General features: G+C 51.8%; 1 protein-coding gene across 1 annotated transcript; it reads right to left on the bottom strand.

The window, feature by feature from the left end:
• Positions 1-1,182: 1,182 nt before the first annotated feature.
• LBR (lamin B receptor) lies at positions 1,183-20,838 on the bottom strand. The gene is made up of 14 exons (XM_059145621.1): positions 20,736-20,838; positions 16,383-16,561; positions 14,802-15,005; positions 12,910-12,993; positions 12,437-12,632; positions 11,279-11,475; positions 10,256-10,310; positions 8,985-9,176; positions 8,305-8,408; positions 7,289-7,414; positions 4,494-4,662; positions 2,855-2,935; positions 2,635-2,757; positions 1,183-2,264 (listed from the first exon to the last, which is right to left on the bottom strand). The coding sequence occupies exons 2-14, from the start codon at positions 16,545-16,547 to the stop codon at positions 2,104-2,106; spliced, it is 1,857 nt and encodes a 618-aa protein (XP_059001604.1). The 5' UTR covers positions 16,548-16,561; positions 20,736-20,838; the 3' UTR covers positions 1,183-2,103.
• Between the last annotated feature and the right edge of the window lie 4,661 nt (positions 20,839-25,499).

The following is a 25,499-nucleotide window of genomic DNA, read 5'->3' as shown; positions in this document are numbered from 1 at the left end:
TTCACTTGCCTAAGTAGCTTTCGGAATTAAGACAATTTGCTAACCATCCATGAGCTCCGGAAGCTGGGGCCTTTTCTCCCAGCATCCAGGAGTAGAGACCGAGGTGAGATCTTGCCTTCGCTCATGGACACACAAACACCACACAACAGGCTTAGTCTCTCCCGTCCTTAGATGTTTGTGTGGCTCGTACAGGCTCATGAGAGCAGGACCAACTGTGAATGGTTTTGACTGTTTCTCAATTTTCTCAAACAAGAACTAAACACATGGCCACGATCTGGGACCCGAGATCCTCAACTAGGCCCTTCAAGCTCCAGCCTATGGTGAGCCTCGACGCCAAGAGCCGTGGGCCCGTGGGTCCAGTTCGCCTTTTGGAGTCCCTGTGGCCCTGGAGGGTGGCGGTGGTCCCCTCGGGGCTCCTGTGTTAGCACCAACAACCCCAGAGTCACAGGCAGGGAAAAGAGGCTCTCGAGTGCAAAGGACAACATCTTTTTTATTTCCAACTTTATTTCCAACTTAAAACTTCATAAAATTTGTCAAATGTGTCAAAATCAAAATGAACAACAAATCGTAGCTGAAATCGGGAAAGGCCACACTCTGCTGGCAGAGGCGCTCTTCTCCTTACTGGAGCAAGAATGAAACGTGCTCCTTCCTGCCCCCAGCTCTCTCGGTCAAACGAGCACAGAACACATGGGAACGCTCATTCCGACGCCAGGAGAAAAGCAGAATCCAAAAACTGCCAGCTTACGTCAGTGCGAAAAAACACGGACCACTCCCCCAAAACAAGGTTTCAAGAGCAAAATGACCTGGGGATCACCCTGACTGAGCCAGCCCCACACCGCCTAGAGCCACACAGAAGGGACATGCACACCCATGTATCTTGTATGTAAAACGCATCCTTAAAAACCCAAACACACACATATTAAATTCCCCTATATTTAAGATACTGAGAGTAATTTAACTTTGAACACAAAAATTTCAGCGAATTTGCTACTGTTCCATTTGAGGACAATTAATAATGAGACCCTAACAACTAGAATTCAATAGCTACAGCTGCCTTACACACATGTATTAAACTAAAGGATTTTGAACTCTTGTTCTTCAATGAAGGCCACCCTCCTTTCCAGGGAGCAGCGTCCTGCAGCTCTAGGGGATGGTACAAAATACAGTCTGACCGGCATGACATCAGCAGTAGCAAAACCACAGTTTTATTTCAAAAAGTCAAAAAACATACAAAAATATCAGCCTGAAATGGCAGGTTTTCAAACACCAATCTGTGTAAAAATGTTTAAATAGTGATGTTACTGCAAAAATATATATTCTATTTTTTTCTATGGGCAACAGTTTATAAAGGCAAACGAACAGCTGCGATTGAGGTAGCAAAGCCAAATTCACAAACTTTGGATTAAGAAAAATAACCTTCCTATGTTTTAACAGCATCTTTATACAGCGTTAAATGAATTCTATTGCTTTGCCATTTTTAATCGACATGTATTTTTATAAAACTTAATTTAAAATACTGCAAATGTTTTTGTTAAAAAGATACTTAGTCCTATTTCACATTCAAAATACTGTACAGAAAAATCCGAGGTCCCCATATATTACACGAGAGCTGGGTATTTACATCTTCCAGTTCAGCTCTAGAAGCTGAGGGCAAGCCAGAGGATCCTGACCATCTCTCCCCGCCTCTCCCCAGAAAGCAGTTCATGCAGGACCGGGATCGACACTCAAATCACTTAACTAGGAAAAGGAAATGGATGAAAATCCTCTTCTCTGAATATAACAAAACACAAACGTGCTTCGAGGGTCACGGTTGGTTTCATGTAAGAAATACCACTGACAAAAACCATCACAATTTGAAAAGTCCTCAAAACCCATTGACACCTGTGGTATTCTTTCCAGTGCATTTATAAGACTTTTAAGAAAGGAGCATTTCCCATTAGAAAGCCAATTCTAACACCTTCGCCTATTTCCTTCTGTTCACTGCTGTGATTTAGTAACGATAAACCTGGGGAGGTTAAAAGACCACTTGGCTCCATAGTCCCACTGGAGCAGGAGAGTGAGGACCGGCGGAGGCGCGGCGGCAGAGCGGGCGGCAGCGCATGGCTAGTAGATGTAGGGGATGATGCGGTAGGGCACATGGCGGCGGTACTTCTCCCAGGCCAGGCCATACTTCCTCCGGCAGTGGCGCTCATCACGGGCCTCGCGGTGCACCAGCAGCACGGCAAAGTAGATCACGTAGAAATAGGGCAGAATGTGCTTAAAACCTGCGGAGCACAACAGATGCGTGAGGTAGCTCCCCTGTTTGTCCCCCCAGTCTTCCCAAGTGGACCGTGGGATTGCTCCCTTTCCCCCTATGTTTGGGAAGCCCCTCACCCCCCACACATGGCAGAAGATGGCATCTGCGTGACAGGCTCTCCAGGGCGCAGGGACAGCCGTGCCTTCTCACATGCCCATCCACTCCTGGCCCTCACCGGGTCCTCACGTCAATGCTAACTTCACTCCCCTAAGTGATCGGGTGCAGCGGCTGGTGTGGGGGTGGCTTCCACCAGGGGAGCACACCCCCCGCCCCGTGACCCCCCAACTCTGCCCCTAACCCCCAACACGGCACACATGGCGCCCCTATGCAGTGCTCACCACAGGGGAGGGACCACGCCAGGGCCATGATGAGGTCACCCAAGTAATTGGGGTGACGAACGAAGCCCCACCATCCAGAAACTAGAAGATTTTTTCCAGTTGAAGTATGGATGGTTTTTAGATCTAGGTGAAAATAAAAATACATTTATAATAATCTCTACACCAATAGAGACGCAAAATCTTTATGTGAGGAAGATAACAAACATAAACTGATACTTACGTGCAAGCTTTGGGTCACTGGGATTTTTCCGGAATGCATTTTTCTGAGAATTTGCACATCGGAAGATTACATATCCACAAACTGTAATTTTTTAAAACTTTCATGTTAACAATTTAGATCAATATAATCAAATATTTAAAAACATTTGTAACTTCACCTAAAAATGATTTCTTTGCTCTGAGGATGGAATACTTTGAGAGGTTTTGAACTCAATCTCAGAATGTCAAAAGAAAATAACAATCCTGAAATTCCACCACCCACGAGGGGGATGCAAAACCAGCCCACACAGTTACATCACCAATGAAACCAAATACAGCCCAGCCTGTAATCCCATCAAGGCTGCTGTCAGCAGAATCCAGAACACAGGGTGCATCCCCTGGAGCCCAGCACCTGCAAGCCGGAACATGGACGCGGGGGACTCGGAATCAAAGCACAGCTCAGAGCCGGGACCAGGATGGCCTGTGCAGACACCTGCCAAGTCCAGCTGCCGGCTCTATTTCGGGCTTCAAAGGTCTAATGGGCCTTGACATAGCCCAGCCTGTTCACCATGCCGTCCAGCCTCCGGCCAGCGCAGGACACCACGAGCCCACCCAGAAACGAGGCACTCGCCGTCCTGAGCAACACCTGGCCCCAGCGAGCACGGGTCACCAAACCAGTGATGAAATGCAACCAACTCAGGGAATTTCCTCTTCGGCCACGGACACTACTTAGCTGAGTAAAACTTGCTCTATTTGAAGCTCATGCTGCTGTTCCTACCCCACCTCGAGTGCGGGCCTTTACCAAACAGTGGCCTAGAGGAAGAGCCATCCTGATGTGCGTCCACATCGCCGGTGATGCTCCTTTTCTCCCGCTGAGCTGCACCCCGCCCCTCCCACGCTTCCCCACCCGCTCACACGTGAGAGCAAACACCCTACCCTCCAGTGAGCCCTACACTGACTGATGTTCCCCAGAGCGAGTCTGCTCCGCCTTCACCGTGACCTTCCTTGGGCTGTAAGTCCCCGCTAGTGCGCCAGGCCTCACAGTGTCTGACAGCAGGCCGGCCTAGCACACCAGGACCAACCTTCCTGCATTCCAAGGTACCCACCAGAAAAAGCAGGCCTGCAAAGGAAAAACCACCAGAGGACAAAGTATCCATGCTCTCTGCAGGCACAAAAATCTTCTTTACACACATCACGAACTGCTTCCCACCTGAGCTCATCACACCCATTTAAGAGGGCGCATTGGGATGCGGAGATGTCAGAGCACAGAGACTCGGCACAGGATCTTATAAACATATATTTTTTATAAACATATATTTTTATCCCCAGGTCTGTGAATCACCAGGTTTACACACTTCACAGCACTCACCAAATCACATACCCTCCCCAATGTCCATAATCCCACCCCCTTCTCCCCAACCCCCTCCCCCCGGCAACCCTCAGTTTGTTTTGTGAGATTAAGAGTCACTTATGGTTTGTCTCCCTCCCAATCCCATCTTGTTTCATTTATTCTTCTACCCACTTAAGCCTCCATGTTGCATCACCACTTCCTCATATCAGGGAGATCATATGATAGTTGTCTTTCTCTGCTTGACTTATTTCGCTAAGCATGATATTCGGCACAGGATCTTTAACCCGCACAGACTGAAATCAATACTCACGTTTCAGAGCAATAATCAGAGAGGCCATGGGCCAGGACACTTCGTTGGGATGGTGGACGAGATAAAAGGCTTGAAAGCTATAGATGAAGGGAACCCACACTAAGTCTCCAAAAGCCAGCATGAATCCAAACCCATCGTGGGTGATGTCCATGGTTGTCAACAATGCTTCCTGCGAGGAAAGAGTGGGAAAAGCCATTTTTAATGCCCTTTGGGGGATGAAAGTTTCTATGTTTCAGGTATACAAAGTACTGGTTCCTAGTCAAATTCATTCAGCACTAGAGGAGGGCACACCAACCAGAAGAGTTTTAAGGAGCAGGGGAGGGGGGTCTGGTTCCAGGGCACGTGTCCCCCACCTGGTCACTCCACCATCTCCACCTCGGGTCACCCGACCCACTCACTCCACAATGTGGAAATAAAGCATCTTGGAAAGGCCGCAGGTGCTCCTGCCTCTGCCCGGAGCAGCCTCCTCCGACCTCAGCCTACGCCCCCCTCCCCAGCCACCACCCCCAAGCTCCCACCTTCCTGCTCCCCCCTCCCTGACCAGACCAGGTGCTACTCGACGCTGCACCTGCGTGCAGGCTAAAGCTGCATTCTGCAGCAGGCCACAGGAGGACAGGCAGGGACCTCAAGTGGTCACCTTGCCCCCTAGCACACCGAGCACCTGCTCCGCAGTGTGTGTTCCCGTTGTCTGCAGAAGAATAACATCACCAGCAGCCTTGGCGTCCATTCCACGTGTGCCTGTCTACCTTGCAATCGCGATCTGGCTTTTCCTGTCCACCCTCCACACAGGCCACTTGACCTCCTCCGCGAGCACACACGCTCTCTGTGGGCCTGGTCGGCGTGGGCCTGGTTGTGCAGGCTGGACTCCGATGGGAGACGCCAGTGGGGCCAAAACTCAGGACGCCCTGGGATTCCCCGAAGGAATCCCTATTGACAAAGGACAGGCGGCAAGTGTGCGCGCTGGGGAGGGACCAATGGCCCAGGTTAAAGAAACAAAGCAGTCACTCCAAAGACCGTTTTCCACCAGAAAGACCATGGGACACAAGAATGGGGGTCAGCCAGCTCCTATGCGTGCCAGGTGATTCCGGGACGTGCACCGCTGACCACAGGGGGGTGGGGGCGTGAGTGCCATAGGGAGCGGGCACAAGAGGACCCCAGGAGTCCCGCAGAGATGCCAGGGAACGCTCGCCTGTGTTTCATCCCATTTCTCAGTTCCTTCCAGTCACCCGACCTGGTGAGGCAACCCCCGCCAGGCACCTGACCACAGCCAGAGGCTAAGGGTGGTCTACACAGAGGCCCGTTCCTCCAGCAGGCTGCAGTGCCCACGAGGCATGGGGACGGCCCCGCCCAATCTCATCCCGGTGTCCCATCCAAATGCTTGACAGCAGACAGCATGTGGCCCAATGTCCAGAACCTAAGAACCCCCAGCCACGTCAACGGGACCAGCACTGCGAGTCAGAAAGCCCCAATCACTGACAAGCTACCAGAAAGCGGGTTGGAGAAAGAAGCCTCTGGGACAATGAAGCAACAAGAAGCCTCGTCCAGTTCAGGCGACTGTTCACCCGCCTCCAAGGGGCCACTCGCCACCTGACAGTGGGAGGCCACGCCCGCCTGACCAAGAGCACCTCTAGGTTTTCTTCTACAGCATGTCGCCCCAGGTGGAGATGCAGACCGCAGGAGGCCACGGGAGCTCCCTGAGGCGCTGGGCCAGCAGCTAAGGCTTCATGGCCTCCGAAGGCTCTAGTGTTCCCGGAGAGATGGCAGATCACTGGAAGACAAACATCGGGCCTGCCGAGTCGCTATGACCATGCTCCAGGTGGCCAGCCTGGCCACCTGACCCCACGGCCCACAGGAGCCAGCCCAGACTCCAGATGCCAACAGATTGGGACGCAAACCCGCTTCAGGACAAAAGGACATCAGCTGCCCATTCTATTTTTAAAACCAAGAGAAAACTCGACTTGGGATCTGGAAACACAGATTACAAAGACACTAGGAAACCAGTAACATAGGGGTCAAACATCAACTTCAAGGCCAATCTGTTCAGCTGAGACGAAGAGTCTTCAAGGGGCAGAAAACACTGACTGCTGCTCAGCGTGAGGGAAGCCACGGGGTTAGGAACCCAGCTGGACTTAAACCAGTTTCCTCCCTCATCAGGACTTCTGACTTCTTATCCATTGGGCCAGAGCTAGTATTTTGCACATTTTGAAACACAGCCATAAAACTTCTATCACCGGGCGCCTGGGTGGTTCAGTAGGTTAAGCCGCTGCCTTGGGCTCAGGTCATGATCTCAGGGTCCTGGGATAGAGTCCCACATCGGGCTCTCTGCTCAGCAGGGAGCCTGCTTCCCTCTCTTTCTCTCTCTCTCTCTGCCTGCCTCTCCATCTACTTGTGATCTCTGTCAAATAAATAAATAAAATCTTTAAAAAAAAAAAAATTAAAAAGAAAAAAGAAAACTTCTATCATCCAGTGTGGAAGAACTAACTGCCTCTTGACGATCCGAAAAGCACTAACCTAATTCAATGATAATCTATCCTCTTTCATTTGACACAGTAGTTAAGAAACTGAGAGCTACTGAGGAACCCGTCCCACTTGCAGATCTTGAATCTGTCATACCCAGGAGCAGCCAAGATACACAGCCACGCCAGCACGTGCTGCGTACCAGGCGTTAGCGCTCACTGCGTCCGCTCCAGGCTCCGCGCTGGCCTGGGAGGGTGCCGAGGGCTGCGCAAGGGAGGCTGAGCGCTCAGGCAGGCCGCCCACCCGACTCCCGAGGCCTCTGCTCTGAACATAATTACCTCGTTCCAGAGAGCATCCACCACGTACAAGAGCTGGAAACTGTTCACCAAAATCATCGCCAAGGACGGAGCGGCTCGACCCTGTACCTTCATCTCCGCCAAAAGCATCACCAAGTTCACAACCACCTGAAAGAAGAAGAGCAAGTACCGGTTCCGAGGGCCTCCCCAGACCCCTGGCTGCCACCGGGAGAGACGGTCGCCTCACTGCCGAGAGAGCCACAGTCGCCAGTGACCACACAGTAACCTGCAGGGCCGAGACGCCAACACCACACACCAAGATGGGACTTCCCTGGCAGGACACAGGGTCACCTCCATGGTGCTCTTATCAAAAACGCATCTCCAATCAGGAGAAGATGGCGGGCCCTCTACACAGTATGTGACCGGCATGCTACAAGGGGCGAGGTCCCACCAGCCAGGGGAAAACTCCAGAAGACAAAGCCGAGTCACAACCACATGTACTGGAGGCCTGTCAGGCAACAGTCCCAGGACAGAGAAGGCCAAAAGTGGAAAAAGAAGAGAAACCCACAGGTCTGCGGATTCAGCTGAGAATACCGAACTACGGTAACCCCCAACCCTTGAGGCTACGTGCTTGTGCCTCATGTTCACACAGGGGACAAGCAGGGAACGGAAGGGAATCCTGACTCCATTTCTGCAACTCCCCCACAGGTCTAAAATTAGGTCAAAATTCATTTTCTTTTTGAAGAGGAAATACATTTTTTTCTTACATGAAATTGGCCTAGACTATCACGTTCCTAAATAAATACACTGACAGAATCAAAATAAAACAAACCCTTAATGTTTCACACCTATAACAAGGGCATCTTAACCACATGGACTCTATCTGCAGGGGAAAAAAACGTCAAATACAGATTTGTAGAAATCTGTGATTGCTCCTAAAAGCAACTATAATCATTCCTAAAAATCCACAGCTTCCTTGAAATGAAATACAGTTCTTTCCAGACGCAAGATCAATGTGTACTCCTGGACTGAAACGCGACGAGAGGAAGAGGACGTACCCATCCGACCAGTCCGGGGCGCAATTCACAAAAGTATTTGAGGTCAAAAGGACCAATCCGAGGATTAAGCTCACGGCCAATGAAGAAATCATAGATGGCGTTTCCTGGAAGGGAAAAAGTTCTTACACAAACAGTACAGCCACGGGGAGGTGTATGGCGAGCACAGCCACCTACCCCCAGGGCCCTAGTCCAGTCGCTTGGAGGTCCAGCAGGTAGTGGGCGGGCGGGTGTGCACACCAGTGAGGACAGGGCGTGAGGACCTGACTGGAAGCAGCGAGGCCTCGAGGGCCAGAACTCCTGAGTTTAAGGAACCAGAGCTTTTTTAAAATGTAGACTCTCAATTTTCTAAAATAAGCAACTTCATATTTTAAAATATTTGAACACTTTAGGTCAAGAGTCAACCTATTTGTGATCTCTGTGACCTGGCTTGGTCTCTTTAAGGATATTGAACTACTTGAGACCAAAGGAGAAAATCCTAACTTGTGATGCTGAGGTGACTAAAATGCTGGGGACGAGACATAAGTCACGACCACAAAAGGTCTTACTTGTCACTGAGTGACTAAAATAGGAGGAGCATAGGAGGAAAACACCGAATATATTTTTTCCCTTTAAATGTATTCTCCTTTCCGAACTGACTCCGTGCCATTCTCCCTTCCTCCCCCTGGTGGTGCGCTGCTCACCAGAGCTGCCAGGGGCCAGGGCAGCCGGGGGGGCACCCGCAGCCCGTATGGCCAGGTAGGTGCTGAGGCCCACGGTGAAGGCGAAGGCAGCCAGCACCAGCTGCAGGAAATGGCGGTAGATGTAGAGCAGCTCCAGGCCCCAGAACACGGCCGCACCAACGGCCGCGGCGGTCAGCAGGAAAGCATAGAACCCTGCACGTGGGGCAACACAGACACGTTAGCGAGGCCGGGGCTCAGCCCGAGGCAGGGAACCTCCTGGCAGAGCCGTGCGCTCACCCAGCTTTCCACCTGCTGGAACACACTTAAGGTCTCCTTGTGCATTATCAACAGTCATTATGTGCTTTTTAAGAGAAAGCTGAAAAGTGCACAGAAATTCACTATTAAAAAGCTGAGAAGGGGGGACTGACTCCTCAGGCAACTCCACTCAGTTGACTGAGTGGCTACCTTCAGCTGAGGTCATGATCTCAGGGTCCTGGGACTGAGCCCCCTGCTCAGCAGGGAGTCTGCTTCTCCCTCCGCCTGTTGCTCCTCCCCTGCTCGTATACTCTCACTCTAGCTCTCCATCAAGTAAAGTCTTCTAAAAATACTATAGAAAAGGTAAAATATAAAAAAGGAGGGAAAGGGACCCAGGGGCCTCTTGGAGCAGTGCCGTGACAGGGCTAAAACAGCGGCCATGGGACGCTCATGGGGAAGAGAGGACCACATTCCAGGCCGGAGCCCTGCGAATGCAGCCAAGGGATGTGCAGAGGCCAGTGGCCGCGGCAAAGAGAGGCTGGCTCCCGGGGCAGGAGCAGCCAGGAAGGCCACGCAGGATGGGACCTCCTGGGGCAGGCAGTAACCCCAGAGAATAAAGTACACAAACTAGGGTGATCGCTTCACTTAGTGGTAAGTACTAGCAGGAAAAGCAAACTGGGTGGCAGCAGGAGCACCCGAGGGGCCGTCCCCGCACACGGCACGTGGAGCCCACGGGTCAGCGCGAGTCCCGGGGCAGCCAGCAACATGGACACATGCAGGCGCGCAGCACCCACAGGCTCTGAGCAAGCATCAGATCTGAGTGTTAAAAAAAAAAATTAGGAGCACCCAGGTGGCTCAGTGGGTTAAGCCTCTGCCTTCGGCTCAGGTCATGATCTCAGGGTCCTGGGACCGAGCCCCGAATCAGGCTCTCTGCTCAGCGGGGGGCCTGCCTCCTCCTCTCTCTCTGCCTGCCTCTCTGCCTACTTGTGATCTCTGTCTGTCAAATAAATAAATAAAATCTTTGAAAAACAAATAACCATTCAATCTATACTTTAGTCTTCTTCCATCAGTAAGAGGCATTCCTTCCACAACCTGAAAAGAAAAAAAAGGTTTTTTTAATTTGAAGCTTTAAAAAGCACAACACTCTCCCAACATCTAAATCCTAAATTTCACCACCTTTCAGCAGCATAGACAGTGACAGGTGGCAGACATATCAGTGGCACGTCATGTGGGGAACCCTGCGGGGCTGGGTGACACAGACATCTTGGGGAAACTGCTCAGCCAGGGCTGCTGGACCCCCGGCCCCCAGCCCGCGAGCACTGGTTGGCCACACGCTTGGAAGGCAGCTGCAGGGACACCACAAGCCCATCGTCCTATGGCTGAGGTCCTTGTCTACAGCCGCCCACTCCAAGCCTGGCTACCCTGCCACCCTGCGCCGCGCCACATGCAGACTCATCCCACAGACTTAAGTGGTCTTGGTCCACACACACACACACACACACACACACACACATCTACTCAGTCGTCCCATGAACCCTCCATGACCAAGAGCCAGGGAGCGCCCCGCACATGCACTCAGGAAACACACACCTCCCTCAGGTTGAGTTTAAATAACGTCCGCCTGCCCGACGGCAGCCACATCCTACTCCTCAAAATGACTACTCAGCAATGCTGCCTCATGTAGGAGACACCAACATAGTGTCAGTCTGGGGCCGGACTCCTCCTCCCTCTCACTGGCTAGGATAGGGGACCCAGGCCTGGGGGCCACCTCGGTGGCAGCGGAATCCCACTGCAGATTCCCAGCGCCTCCTGTAGGGTCCTTATCTAATAACCACCACCCGCGGCTCTAGCCTGCAAACGCGCGAGAACCGAAACATACGTGCAGATCTATCAAATCTGTAACCGCAGAAACTGCTTTTCTTATTCAACATTACCTAGTGTGAAGGTGGCTTACCTCAGCTAATCTGAATGTGTGTCTGCACTGTAGAGCTTTCCCCTAAAGGTGCCTGAGGTGGGGGGGCGGGGAACCACAGCAGTGTGCCCTCCCAGAGGGAACTTACCTTCCCGATCGGCAGGAGGTAGAACAGAGCCTGAAGAAAAAACCAGAGCAGATAGACCCCGAACACTCTGGTTTCCCACAGATCAGACAAAGCTGGCAACGGAGGCGGGAAATTCAGAAGACGGGGCTCCTTCTGTTTGCACATGAGCAGCAACAGGAAGAGGAAGGCAGGCAAGCCGAGCATGATGAGAAATGCACCTGCAAACACCGGGGACCATTTGAGATTCCAATTTCAGTCCAGTCGATCCACTGCTTTCACTTTTCCGAGGCAGAACCAAAGGCCAGCTAAGCGTCTGACCCTGCTAAGGTACCATCAGCAACGCCTCACCCCTATGGCGCCCGGGGGGCAAGCGCCCACAGGCACAGAGACCAGCGGGGACAACAGTCCCCCTCACAGACCAGGCTTCGTGGTATTTCAAGTCCTGCCACATGGGAGCAGACAGGGCGAGATGCCAGCAACCCAGCCATTGGAACATCTAAAATTCATGAACCTCCTCATAGAAAAGCCAGCAAACACCCTGTCCCCAAGCTTCCAGAACTGGACCAGTGCCCCATGCACAGAGCACACGCAAACACGGGGATGGGGACACTGTCGCTCGCAGCCCAGCCAGCCTGGTTACAGCTACGATCCTCCCAGCCACGAAGCCAGGCAGGACTCTGAACCGGTGGGCCCCGAGTGGTTTCCTTTATATGAAATGGCATCATTTTCAAATTACAACCCACTTCAGAACACTGAGCGCTCAAACACCTGAGACCCTGGATGCTCGTGGCCCTGCCGGGCGGCTCAGGCAGCCACCCCTGCCCACGGCCACCGCTGCACTTGGCCTCCGTTGTCCTCCACCTAACCTTCCCACACCAGCCTGCCCTTTACCTGCTGAATTTCTTTGTTCAAACCACAAGCAGGTTGCCTGAAGCTTTCAATACAGCCACTTGGGCACCCTCTCCACTCTAGGACAATCGTCAAAAATGCTCCCACTGCAGCCCTTTGCACCTGCTACGCCTTCTGCCTGGAGGGCTCCTCCCCAGGCTCCCATGGGGCTCACACTCCTGCAGAGGGAGGCCCTCCCTCCCCCACACCGCCCCACAGAGCTCACTGCCACTGCCACCGCCTCGGCCACCGTCACCACCCTCCCAGTGCTAAGCCAGAGCGGTTGCCTACCAGGGACTCCACCGAACTCCAGGGCCTTGGTCTGCGTGGCTGGCTCTTCAGAGGTTTTCCATAATGTAGATCCTTTTGTTGCAACAATGTTTTCTTCCTTAGAATCTATGTCTTTTAATTTGATCTCTTCTCTTCTTGGCCGAAGGCTATACTGTGTAGATATGTAACGACTTTCTTCCGACAAATGGAATTTTTCCTAATTAGAAAATAGGAAATGTTTACAGTCAATAATTATCATTAATGTTACCCCATTAACTGACTCAGCATCTTAATATAGCTGCTCATTAACAAGAAGAAATCTGTTAAATGACATTCAGTCCTAATTTAAGAACAGAATTTTAGAAGAGATTGTAAGATTATGAATTTTAGAAGGGATTGTAAGATTGTAAGATTATGGTATACAGTGTGACTCTCGAAAGAAAGTCACATTTACGAAGAGGTCAAGTGCCAGAGATGAGAAGGACGCCCCGTACCTCAGTGTTTCTGGGGGGCAGGCCATCCCTCTCTGTGCGCTCAGGCTCCCCATTGTATCTGCTGAGGCTGTTCCCAAACGGCTTCTAAGGTGACACAAACCATTATAAACATAAGAATCGTGTTGTATTAAAGAGACCATTGTGACAAAAACTTGCTATTATGAAATCAAACAATAAAATAAACCAAAGATTCCCACAGCTTCAATTCTAAAAGATTTCAACATACTTTTGTTAAAAAAGAAAAGGAATAAAATTGATGAGAATTTCCCAGTCGGAAAGGATTGGGATTTTACAGTATAGCTCTCTACGTGAGATCTTTAATCATCTTTTAAACGTAGACTGTTACAATGTCATTGTTCAATGGCAGACACTCTAATATATGAGTTAGAGAAAGTAAAAACTGGTCAATCAGTTCCCTGAGTGCTTGGGGGCCGGGGAGGGTGGCGCACACACATTCACTGCCTCCAAATAGCCACCAAGGGGAAACTAAGACATGGTGGGTACTCCAGGAGGGTCACCAGCAACCTGCAGACCACCCCCCGCTGCCTGGTTTCTACAGAGCCCCAAGCTCCCACTGCCTGTGTCCCTCTCCTCAAACCTGCCTCCCCTTTAGGGGGGGAGGGAACGCGTCACCGGACCAAACTGGGGAAGTGGTCCAGGGCTCTGCTGGCAAGGAGCACAGCCAGTCTGTGGCTCTTGGGTCACCAGGACTGTAAGAAAGTCACATTGTAAACATGAACGGGCACTAATGCTAAAAATGGAAAAGTGACAGAAAGGAGTACGCAGCATCTGTTCCTTAACATGTGTCCCCTGACGGGCCCTGAGAGCCGTTAACCGACAGAATATTCAAGCTCCCCAATAATCCTCAAACGCAAGGGAAAGGGGTGAGCTGACAGTATAAGGCAATCAAACTGACCAAAAGAATTACTACTAGAATTCTCCGGATGAGAAAATGGGCATTCACACACTGTGGAGGTTGGCAGAAACCTTGAGGCAATTCAGCCACATGCATCAAAGCCTCAGATTGGCTCCACCATCTGACCTGGAATTCCGCACCTAAGCACTGACGTTCAGGGAACATCAGATGCTGTATAAGAGTATTTGTTTACAACACTGAAAATTCCAAGGAAAAGCGAAATGCCGATCATCAATAAGGGAGCTGATGCTAACAATCACATCACAAGCATATGATTCACGGACAGCCAAACGATTCTATACAGCAAACGATGTACGAAAATATAACTCAGGTTATTCCTAATGTTTTAAAATTTTAAAATCTGACTATAAGACTATGTATCTAAATCCAGTTTTTTAGGATTATTAAAAATTTGCATGCATTTTACCCAGGAAAGAGATAATATTAAGTGAAGAGAATAAAAGATCATCTTTATTCAGTTCTTTTCCTTCAAAATCATTTCCATTTGGCCTACCACCTGAGACATCCTTGTGCGCGGGCCTGTAGCTCCTGCACAGCGACCTTTCCAAGCTTCAGCTCAGAAAGCAATTCTGTTAAAATTATGATGCCAAGTAATGAGGCCAAGACCAAGGATATGTTTTTGGAAAACACAGTTTCCTTATTTTACACAAGTACTTTTTAAGTTCAACCTACAATCTACATCTACGCCAAATTTAAATTCTGCTTTTTTTAAAGTCCCGATACTAAACTGCCCTCCTGTAACGGAGCGCTCTCTTGCACTGGTGCTCACAAGTATTGGACTTCCCGTTCTCCCAGCGGGTCACACACTCTTCCAGTCATCACCTTAGACGCCACACGTCCCTGCCCCGTCAGCACGACTCACTGCGGCCTGAGTAAGCACGCACATGAGGGGGAAGACGGTTTGGGACCGAACCCCCAACACGGTGCAGCCTCCCGAGGGCCCGACTACACGCACCAGCACCAGCGGAGTCAGCTTCACTTCCAGGACTTCCTTCCTCATCTCCTTTATGTCAGCCTGGTGTGAAGCAGAGGCGGATCGACGGGAACTCCTCAGTGGTCGACCAGGGGATCGGGAGCGCGACCTTGACCTACTCCCTCGGCGTCTGGAGGGAGAACTGGACGTCGAGCCACTTTTCCTTTGTCTAAAGGAAGTTAAAGGCTAGAGAGGGACAAGAAGGCACAGAGCTTTAGCACAAGACAGACCTGAAGGAGAAGAGGGTGCAAAACGTGCCCAGTACCATCAACTCCGCGATCACCCCGGGGCCTCAGGGCAGCCAGACGCTGCCATAGTGGCCCACCTCCCACGGGACACGCAAGGCCTTTCTCAGAAGGTCCTGCGCGGAATGGATGTGTCCAAGCCAACTATCTGTGCGCTCTGCCAACGGCACCTCCAAGAGCAGCAGCCCCTGACACCGAGTCAAACTGAGACGAGGGGACAAGTGAACCGCACCCAGCAACACAAACCCTAGCCCCCCAGGGGCACTTGCAATAGCCACCCAGGAGGATCTGGAAAGTGGGGGCGCGGCTGGGCGACTCAGCAACACCTCCTTCTGCCCTCTTCTCTCCCGCCTGATTCTGTGTGGCCCAGCAGCTAGGAAGGGCTTTACTGTTTGTAAATGAGGCCAAACAAAAACAGAAGAAATGTGACCCGTGGGAAATACTTTAAATTCTCACTCCAGTGCCCATTAATAGTTTCATCGGAAAACAGCCACATCCCCTCATGTCCTGACTACCTGAGCTGCTCTCACACTGCAGAAACCAGATGGACCATAACGCCTAAAATCATCACTATCTAGCTTTTGGTTCAAAAGCTTTGCCAACCCCGGGCCAGAATACTCAGACTGTGGTTCAGAGTCTGTGGGTTCAAGAGACTAGACATGTAGAAATCTTCACAGCATTTCAACAATGTGATTTTACACCTGTCGGATGTAACGCTGCAAAGTCGGCTTTTACGGCACATCTGTCTTCCAAGTGTCCGGCAAGTCACTTCTATGGTATTTCACGTAAGCACTTCTAGACCACAGAGCAGATCATTTAAAGCCCGGCCCCCCAACCAGAGAGGCTGAGAAGCCCTGGGCCAGACCTAAATCTAATTACTGTCACTCTCCTGATGAAATCCTCAGTGCTCGCAATGAAGCCCACATCTTTCTGGTTTTGCTCCCGTTAATCCTGAGCTGGCCCTCGCCCCCTGCACACTTGGCTGCCTGTGTCCGCACCCAACTCCCACCCCCGGGCCAAGCTGTGAGTTCTCCCTATTTGGCCTCAGCACCCCCAGTGTTCTCTGCAAGCCCTCCCTGAGACCCCACGCACACCAGCACCACCCACCAAACTTCCCTCACCAAAGGCATGACACGATCACGGAAGTGGGAGCTTCTGGGACAGGATACCATGCCGCACTTGTGTCTCCCCACCCGAAGCCCAAGTGTGGCCCTGCACCTCCACCTGGAGCCAGGCCTGACCTCTGTACGGCTAAAAACGCACCACCAGTCACCTCCCCATCTAGAAACAGACTCTGGCAAAGCAACGGAGCACTTACCTTGATATCATTCTCCTTCAGCTCAAGTTCAGTGCCATCTTTGTACTTGACGGTGTAGAGCTGGGACTGGCTGTCATGGCTCAGAATTTCGACTTCATAGTAAAGCGAACTCCCAGGCCACCGACCTCTCACCACCTCACCATCAGCAAATTTCCTACTTGGCATTTTGAAAAATTAGCCTGAATAGTTTAAAAAAAAAAAAAACAAGGAGTCACTACATCCACACTCGCATGTGTCCTTCTTCCACAGACTAAACACTAAAATATGTCTTTCCAAAGTGTTTAACTGGCAAAGATTTTAGGACCAGAAGAGGCTCCTAGAGCGGCGGGGAGGGGAGGATGTCTGAGCTCTTACTCCAAAGGGGAGAACAAAGTACCAAGGACAGGAGAAATGGCAGAGTGGGGACGCACGAGGCTGTTGTTTCCGCTAGAGCGTATCTCACCTGGAGTCACTTTACACGGGGCGCTCTTGCCACCGCGGCACCTGCCGGCGACACGAACATGCAGCCGGACAGAAAGGCACCAAGCGGTTTGCACTCTGCAAAATGCTATCACCCGAGGGACCGACTTCTTGCTACTCAACAAGGCACGTCACAAAGGACGCATTTCCTGATTTATAAATCTGCACACAGGTCACCCTGCTGAACCCTGTGACTCTTCATCTCTGGGTTGTGAGTTCAAGCCCCACATTGGGCACAGGGCTTACTTTAAATAGATAGATAAATAAATTTGTATATAGTCTTACAAAGGCTTTAAAACCTTATTTAATATTGGGGGCGCTTGGGTGGCTCAGTCGGTGAAACATTTGCCTTCAACTCAGGTAATGACCTCAGGGTCCTGGGATCGAGCCCCACATTGAACTTCCTGCTCAGCGGGGAGTCTGGTTCTCACTCCCTCTGCTACTCTCCCTGTTTGTGGTGGCTCTCTCTCACTCACACACACAAATAAAATCTTTAAAAAAAAAAAAAAGCGTTTCATTTTTAACATATTACCTCTATTAAAAACAATAAATTCTAAGGAACCATCCATCTGGGAAAATCAAGGAGGTATAACTAACATTACTATAAGCCACCAACAAGGAAAAAATTATTCCAAACCCATAATGAATAGCAAATGTGGGGTGCTTTCATAAAGTTTTCAAGTCTTCCAGCTAAAATCCCAAACACACTCCAGCAGATGTGCCGACCACACGCGGGTGGGCGCACACACACTCGCAGCCAGCATCCACCCTCAGTTCCCACGTTCCTTTCCACATGGCCCCAGCGCCGCGTTTCAACAGCACTCCAAGAAACCAGACGCAGCCAGCAGGGAGGTCCACTTAAGGGAGGCCTGCTGGCCACCCTTCCTCAGTTATCAAGGGGGGCTGGGTGCTCCCAGCTCTTGGGCAGCACGCTTTTCCCCGTCAACTGAGCAGCAGAGTCCCACTGCCCTGGGACAAAACAGTGCCGCCCCACCTCCTTCTGCAGCAGCAGCTCAGCAGGCTGGGGGCCTCTTCTCAGGAGGGAAATGCTCCCCCATCTCCTCCTTTGGCCAGCTGGCCAGCCCCCGCTCGCTGGTCCGGCCCCCAAGCCTGCCGCTCAGTCGACCGCGGTCAAGACCCGATTGCACCAGGCCGCATGGGCACGCCAGCAGCTCTCCGGAGTTAGGAAAGGGCGAAGCGGGCGTTACCCCACCCCTCCAGCGGGAAACCTTTCATAAGCACATTTCCTCACTATTAATTGCCTGAGAAAATACTTCACAAACTTCACTTGTTTAGAAAGATAGCAGCCAGGCTGTGGGAGAGGAAAGCAAACCCAGCCACTTATCCAGTGATTAGAGGGTGTCAGTCCAGCACATGCGAGCGGAGAGGGTGCTCTGGGCCGCGCCTGCCTGAGATAGCATCGCAGGCTAATGAGGGGGTGTGGGCTCGGACCGGGGGAGAGGAGCCAGAAGCTTTAGTGCTGAAGTCACAGCCGGCTGAGGTGGCATCTCAGGGGCACTTGGCAAGCAGGGGGCAGTGGACACCTTGGGCCATGGAGGAGGGGGACAAAAAGGAAGGTGACAACGGCAAACCTTGCCTGTTTCAACATTCAGGTGCGAGAGCCTCTCGATACTAAGAAAGAGGAAGGAAATGTGCACTTCTTCTCTCTTCTCTTGTGCTCCTCCACCTCCCCGGACCCCCTAAAATCAAACCACTGCTACTGGTACTGATGCCCAGAGGCTGGTCAGCCGGGGTTGGGAGAAGACAACTGTATCTTTGTCCAAGAAGACACCATTCCAGTTTGAAACAACTCTCCAGAGACTTAAAAAGCCTCTGGAGCAGACACTGTACCTTTCTGAACATTTATTTATTGCCATCTGTTAGCCAGTTAAATATTTTGGGTCACACAAATTAAGATAGTTATGGATATCTGTTGCTAAGCTTAATTTAAAAAAAAAAATAAAAAAACTAAGACTTGGAACTCACAGCGATGTTTTCACTGGTGGCAGAGGAAGCCAGCCCTCTCCTTAGGAGACCTCTGTGGTGTCAACAAATGTTCCAGAAGATGAAACCACAACACCGTGCACACCTCCACTTTGCCCAAGCTCCTCCCACCCTGGTGACAGCCCAGCCACCTTCCAACAGATTCCTCTGCAGGGTGAGTCCACCAAGATGGGACACCCCAGCCTCACTGCCACCATGCACGAGGTCCAGACCCACCAGGAAAGGCTTCATTCAGAAGGGACATTTCAGCCCAGTGGAAAGGAAAAGCTTGTTTACTGAGAGGCTTTTCCCTGTGAAGCCACACACTTACTAACTTTCCTGTCAGTTAGCCCTACAATCCTTACACATTTGAGCTGCGACTTGTTACTATTTATCATGCCCACAGTCCTCTGCCCATGGAGACCAAAGTGTTACAAGGGTGTCTGGTTCTCTTTCCCTCACTCCCAAACCAGTCCAAATCCAGCTGAGAAAGGGAAGCTCAAAGGAAGTCTGGCGGCTTCCGTTGCACACCGGGGCCCAGGGCCCAAGGCCAGCTGGGCAAATGCCTGCCCCTGCCCCCGGCCCCGCCCCCTGCCCGGACTGTAGGACACCTAGGAGACACCACCGCCCAGGCCTGCCCACCGCCCAGGCCTGCCCACCTGGCAGGCCTGGGCAGACGGCGCGACGCCCCTAAGCAATCTGAACACGCCAAGGTAAGGTTCATTCCCTTGTGGCTCGCTCTTACCCCTCCTACCCTGACAGCTCTCGGGGAGCCGGTGCTGTCCATACCTGCCCTCTCTGGCCCTGCGACAACAGTCTCTGCTAAAGCTACTGCCACGGAGGCCGGGCACCCGCACACGCGTGCACGCGGCGCGGGGTTGACGCCGCAGGTGCAGCAGGTGAGCGCCGACGCGGTGCGGGAGCGGTGGGGGGGTGTCCGGAACGCCCCGGCCGGAGCGCCAGACCAGGCCCCTCCGCGCTCAGGTCTCAGAAATGCCGCTTGAAGGCCGCGGGCCGGTGTCACAGGGACTTTTTTTAAAAGCCTTAAAACGGTGAAAACACAGGATCGAACGCGCACAGCCCGCTTCACTATCCGCTTTCAGAGCGCTGGAGTCCGGGAGCCGGTGACAGCGAAGGCGGACGGCAGCCGCGCCCTGTCCCCGTCCACCCATCCCCCGTCCCCGCAACCCCCCAGGTCCCCGTCCCGCCCGCCGGGCTCCCTATCCCCATCAGCGCATCCCTAGTCCTCCCCCCGTCCCCCGCATCCCCCATCTCCGCGCCTTCCCCCCAGTCCCCGTCCTGCCCGCCCGGTTCCCTTGTCCCCACGTGTCCCCCGTCCCCGTCAGCGCATCCCCTGTCCCCACGTCCCCCGTCCCAGTCAGCGCATCCCTCGTCCCCGCGCCGTTCCGAGTACCCGTCCCGACCGCCGGGCTCCCCCATGTCCCCAGTCCTCGTCAACACATCCCCCATCCCAGCGCCGCCCCAGTCCCCCGTCCCGCCCGCAGGGCGCCCCCGTCCCCCGAGTCCCCGTCCCCGTCAGCGCACTCCCCGTCACCCCCCCCCCACAAGCCTCCCGTCCCCGTCAGCGCATCCCCCGTCCCCGTGACCCCCATCCCGAGTCCCGAGTCCTGCCCGCCCGGGTTCCCCCGTCCCCCCGTCTCCCATCCCCGTCAGCGCGTCCCCGTCCCCGCCGTGGCCGCACCCAGGGGCCCCAGGACCACCACCGCCGCCCTCCCGGCCGACACCGCCGCGGCGCGCCCAAAATGGAGGGAGGCGCCCGCGATTTCCACCACCGCTCCACTTCCGCCGCGGCCCGGCCGACCCCCTGCAGGGGAAGCCGGGGCCGCGCATCCCCTGCCCCCCGCACCCGGAGACCGCGCCGCGCTGGGCGGCGGGCACGGGGACGCTCACCTGCGCGGGGCTCCGGCGGGACGTGAGCGGCTCCGGGACAGTAACCCAGCAGCACCCGGCGTCGGCTCCGCGCGCACGACGCCGCCCGTCGCGCCCGCGCCCGCGCCCCCTCCCTCGAGCGCGCGCCGCGCCGCGCCCCCGCCCCGCCCCCCAGCGAGGCCACCCCGGTCTCCCATTGGCCCCTCGGCCTTTTGAATCGTCCCCAGCGCCGCCGATTGGTCGTGCGCGTGGCGCGTCCGCCCCGCCCGGCCTGCCCGCGGAGAAGGGGAGGAGGCGGGGCGCGGAGCCGGGCGGAGCCGGACAGTCCGCCCCGCGCCCGCCTTATCGCCGCGGCCCAGACGCCGCGCCCCCGCCCCGCCCCCGCGCTGCCGCCGGGGTCGGCGAGGCGCTGCGTACTTCGGGCTGCGGGCCGGCCTGGCCAAAGAGATATAAGAAGCTGCAAAGAAAACAATCAATCCGCGCGGTGACCAGTCCAGACCAACTGTCCGGAGCCGCAGGTGCTTCCTGCGAAGACGCTGGCAGAGCTCTGCCAACCGTGCTGAGGGTCTGCGGCCGCCCCGCGGGCTGCGCCCCACTAGGCGCTAGGCTCCTTTGTCCTGAGGGCGGCGGGACCTGGCCTGGGCCGCGGGCCTCGGGCGGGCGGGGTGTGCATTGACCGGAGCGGGGTACAGCGGTGGCGCGGAGTCGGGGGCGCCCGGGGGCCGGGGCGCCCGGGGGCCGGGGGTCCTGGCCAGAGGTGCCAGAAAGTACACAGTAATGTGCGCGCTGGGGTCAGAAAACTCTTGCCCTAAGCGCTGGCTACCACTCGCATCCCACAAGTCTGGTGTTAACTCGCCTGCGAAGTGCCTGTTGTAACGTTAACTCCGAATCTGGTGCGGATCCTAAACCTTTATTTTCTCCAAGTTATCATTATTCGTTAGTTGGTTTCCTTCCTTTGAGGTTGAGAGTTTAAAGAAGTCCGCTGAAGTTCCCGGTTTTGGCAGTGTGGTCTTCAAGTATTTGTTAACCCGACACTAGGCTAGCCTAATTTAACTAGGTTAATTTAAGTGAATTTCAATTTTGGAAACACTGTTGCTTAAATTATAGTAATAAACAGGCTTTTGCATTGAAAATGCAGCTTTGGCCTCAGGAGTTCTCATTTTCTCACATTTATTAACAAGACACTCAAGTATACTACGTTTAAAAAGAAAGAAAGAAAAGAAAAGAAAAGTTAATACATTGAGCTTCCTCAGACACTCACATCCAGTGCAAAAGTTTTCATCAGAGCCTTTCCAGAAAACAAGTTCTGATATCCAGATGTCTTCATGGTCATGAAATTTTCATGGAGACTTGAGCTTGAAATATCCACACTGCACTCCAAAGTCAGAAAACCTGATTTTTGGTAAAGCTGTAGGCCCGCATTGTCCCAACGTTTAAGACAAGATAACACTGACCCTGTCTCATTTTTTGCAGCAGAAATGAAAGTGCTATTCCAGGTATAAGGGGCCCTAAGGCAGTCACTGTTCCTAACGGTCACGCAGCACTGTGCTGTTGGTTCTTGTCTGTCCTTCCCAGGACCAGGATTTCAGAGCACTTCCCTTGAGAAACATATTTGCATTTCCTGGATCCGTTCCGTGTGTGAAATAAAAGATTCTCTTAAAAACACACACACACTTTGCTTTCTAAAAAGTGAGGTTTACAAAACCTCATGACAAAATGAAGTTAAAAGATTGTAAATCACTAGAATAAGCTAAGTTAACATTCTACCTTCTAAATGACCAAAAACATTTTTCAAAACAACTGATTTTGACATTGGAGAAAGTAAGCAATACTTACTGTTTATTTCTAGTTAGTAGACAGAAGAACGTTGTGAAAAATCAGATTGATACCTAGGTTAGTTTCTCAATAAAGGAAGGGTTGGTATGTTCCTCTCAGGTTTCCTCTAGAGACTACTAAAAGTGTATACTGGGGAGTGGAGAGTTTCTAGGGTTAGTTCTCAGAGAGATGCTTGTCAACCACAATTAGCCAGTTGTGGATTTTTAGAAAATACCAAGTCCGAGTCACAGAGCCATGTCTTGGCACTGCTGTCGTTAATACAGCTGTGAGTGGCACAGTCCCCTCCCCCACTGGCAAGGAAAATTGGCAGTGGGGAAGAAAAGCTCATGGCCTGGGCCACTGCCATAGCCAGAGACCACACCCGGGGCCAGGAAACCTTGCATGGGAAACAGGAGCCTCAGGTGGTGCGATCCCCCATGGGGGGGGTCTTTGCTTTTGCTTCCCAGAGGGTGTGGACTAGGAGGACTGATACAGTCCTTTTGAAAAAGGGGTCGGGGCACAATTTCATGTGGCATGAGGAAATCCAGTTAGACTACTTGGGCACCGTTTTGTTTGTTTTGTTTAAAGATGTTTTTAATTTATTTGAAAATGAGAGAAGGTGCATACAGGAGGAAGGGGAGGCAGAGGGAGAGGGAGACGCAGACTCCCCACTGAGCAGGGAGCCTGGGATCACCATCTGAGCTCAAGATAGACACTCAACCGATAGAGCCACTCAGGCATCCTGGTCCTGTTTTATAAGGAAAAAGCTGTTGGACACTGGAGGTACAGAAAGCCTTTCATGACATGGACCTACCCCATGGGCCATCTACCATTCTACCATGGTGTTTGATCTGAATCATTCCTATTCACAGAAACAGAGTTCGTGGTTACCACCATGGAGTAATTAAGTCATCTCAATAACAATGGCCTTTTCATCTTTATTTGAAACACTTAACACTTACAACCATTTGTAGCACTCCTCTGCTTCTTTTTTTTACTGTTTCACTATCAGAAGGGGCGGTGTTGAAGGGATGGACCCAAGTGCCCTGCTCTCCTCAGCTTCATTGGAAGAACTGAAACAAAGGACTATCTTAAGCAATTCAGTATGAATATGTGATTTTTTTCTGCTCCAGTATTCAAGCTACACACTACTGAGAGCTGTTGGATCCGTACTCAAGCCAACTCTGTACAAATTTCAAATACATCTATGTCCATGATGCTCTAAAAACAGAATCACAAGTACCGTCACTTATGGAGGGGTGTGTTCTGAATAAAATGATTCACCAGACTCCTGTGCTCCAAATAGGTGTTAGGTTGTGCAACCAATGAGGAGGCTCTTGCTTCAAATAAAGTGAAGAAGTGTCAAATGATTATGCAAATTTTATTTTGCATAATTAATTTATACAAATTAAAATTATGTTTAAAATATTAGGCTCCATCTCAAATATTTTATATCGTCACCCTCAAACATGTTTTACGCAGATCTGATTGCACCAGATATTGTAGGACACGAAGATTACCGTGATCTAAAAGTGAGTCTTCGAAGATGGGTGCTGGGAAGGCAGACAGATGAGCAGTCCTTCAGAACCCAGACTTGGGGCATCAGAATTAAGAGTCCTAGAGGAGAAGTGCCTGGGGGGAACAGACACTTGATTTTGGCTCAGGTCATGTTCTCTTTGTCCATGGTATTTGTTCTTCTGTGACTAGTCTGTCCCACTCAGCACGATGTCCTCGGGGTTCGTCCATGGGGTAGCAGGTGTCAGAATTTGCTTCCAGTTAAAGAGAGAGCCATATGCCCTTGTATGTACATGGCATGTTTTGCTTATCTGCTCATATAGCCAGAGACATGTACACTGCTTCCATTTCTCATCTCCCGTAAATAAAGCTGCAGTGAATCCAGGTACAGAAGTCTGGCTGGTACAGAAGTCTGGCTGCTCTTCGCGGGATGTATACACCCAGAAGATGAATTGCTGGATCATAAGGTAATTTTACAAGCTGCTGACCACAGCGGCTATGCCCATTTTTATATTTCCACCAACAGTGCCCTAAGTTTCCAATGTCTCTGCAGCCTCACCAACACTTGCTCTTTTCTGGGTTTTGCTTTTATTATTATTTTTTTTTTAAGTACCCATCCTGATGGGGGAAAACTGATCCTACCAATGTGCTCATAAAAATTTTTTTGTTATTTTAAAATAATTTTATTATATCATACATGCTTAGTCAACCCCACAGAGCACCCTGCAAATTCTGACTTAGATTAAGCATAATTGCTCAAAGACACTCAGTGGTATTTGTGCCATGAATTTTTGGGTTTTTTGGTTTTTGTTTTTTGGGTTTTTTTGCACAGCACAAGATGGGTTCCAGCGCAGCGTAGTTCAAAATCTTGCTAACGTCTTGAGGCCAAAGCTGAGAGTGAGAAAAATGTTGGCAAGCGCGTAAAGAGCTCTTCCAATTTCCTCAGAAAAATACGATTTGAGAAGAGCTGAAATATAAAATGTTAACAAAAGTAAATTACCGTAAAAGCACACTGTTGGCTTGAGTTACTTCATCTCAGTGTAAGTGAGGCAGGGTAGGGGAGAGCCAGCCTCATGGGACTGTCCTTTGCAAAATTAGAACATTTCTCCAAGTGAAACTCTGTTGTTAGCACATGCTGGGGAAGCCACTATTAACCTAGCCGGGTTTCCAAGGAGGAGAGACACATGTCAGACCCTGTGAACTGCACCCAGTTTTGCAGAGCAAGTGTTTTGGACACATAAGCACACATGGAGTCCAGTGTTATATCTTCCTTTGAAATACACACAAGTGGTGGGGGGGACATCTGACTCTTCTTGTCAGTTCAGGTCATGATCTTGGGGTCCTGGGATCAAGTCCCGTGTTGGACTCCGTGCTTGGCGGGGAGCCTGCTTCTCCCTCTGCCTGCCGCTCCCCCTGCTTGTGCTCTCTCTATCTCTCTAAAATGAATAAATAAAT

Source organism: Mustela lutreola, chromosome 14, assembly GCF_030435805.1.
Source record: "Mustela lutreola isolate mMusLut2 chromosome 14, mMusLut2.pri, whole genome shotgun sequence".
NCBI lineage: Eukaryota > Metazoa > Chordata > Mammalia > Carnivora > Mustelidae > Mustela > Mustela lutreola.
The sequence above is the reverse complement of the archived record's forward strand: the minus strand, read 5'-3'. Positions and strand labels throughout refer to the sequence as shown.

Coding starts and splice junctions, on each gene's coding strand:
- LBR (XM_059145621.1), bottom strand. CDS start 16,547: ATGCCAAGTAGGAAATTTGCTGATGGTGAGGTGGTGAGAGGTCGGTGG. Junction 12,633..12,909: donor TGCCCCCCAGAAACACTGAG/GTACGGGGCGTC, acceptor TTTTCTAATTAG/GAAAAATTCCATTTGTCGGA. Junction 9,177..10,255: donor ACTAAAGTATAGATTGAATG/GTTATTTGTTTT, acceptor CCCCACGTGCAG/GGTTCTATGCTTTCCTGCTG.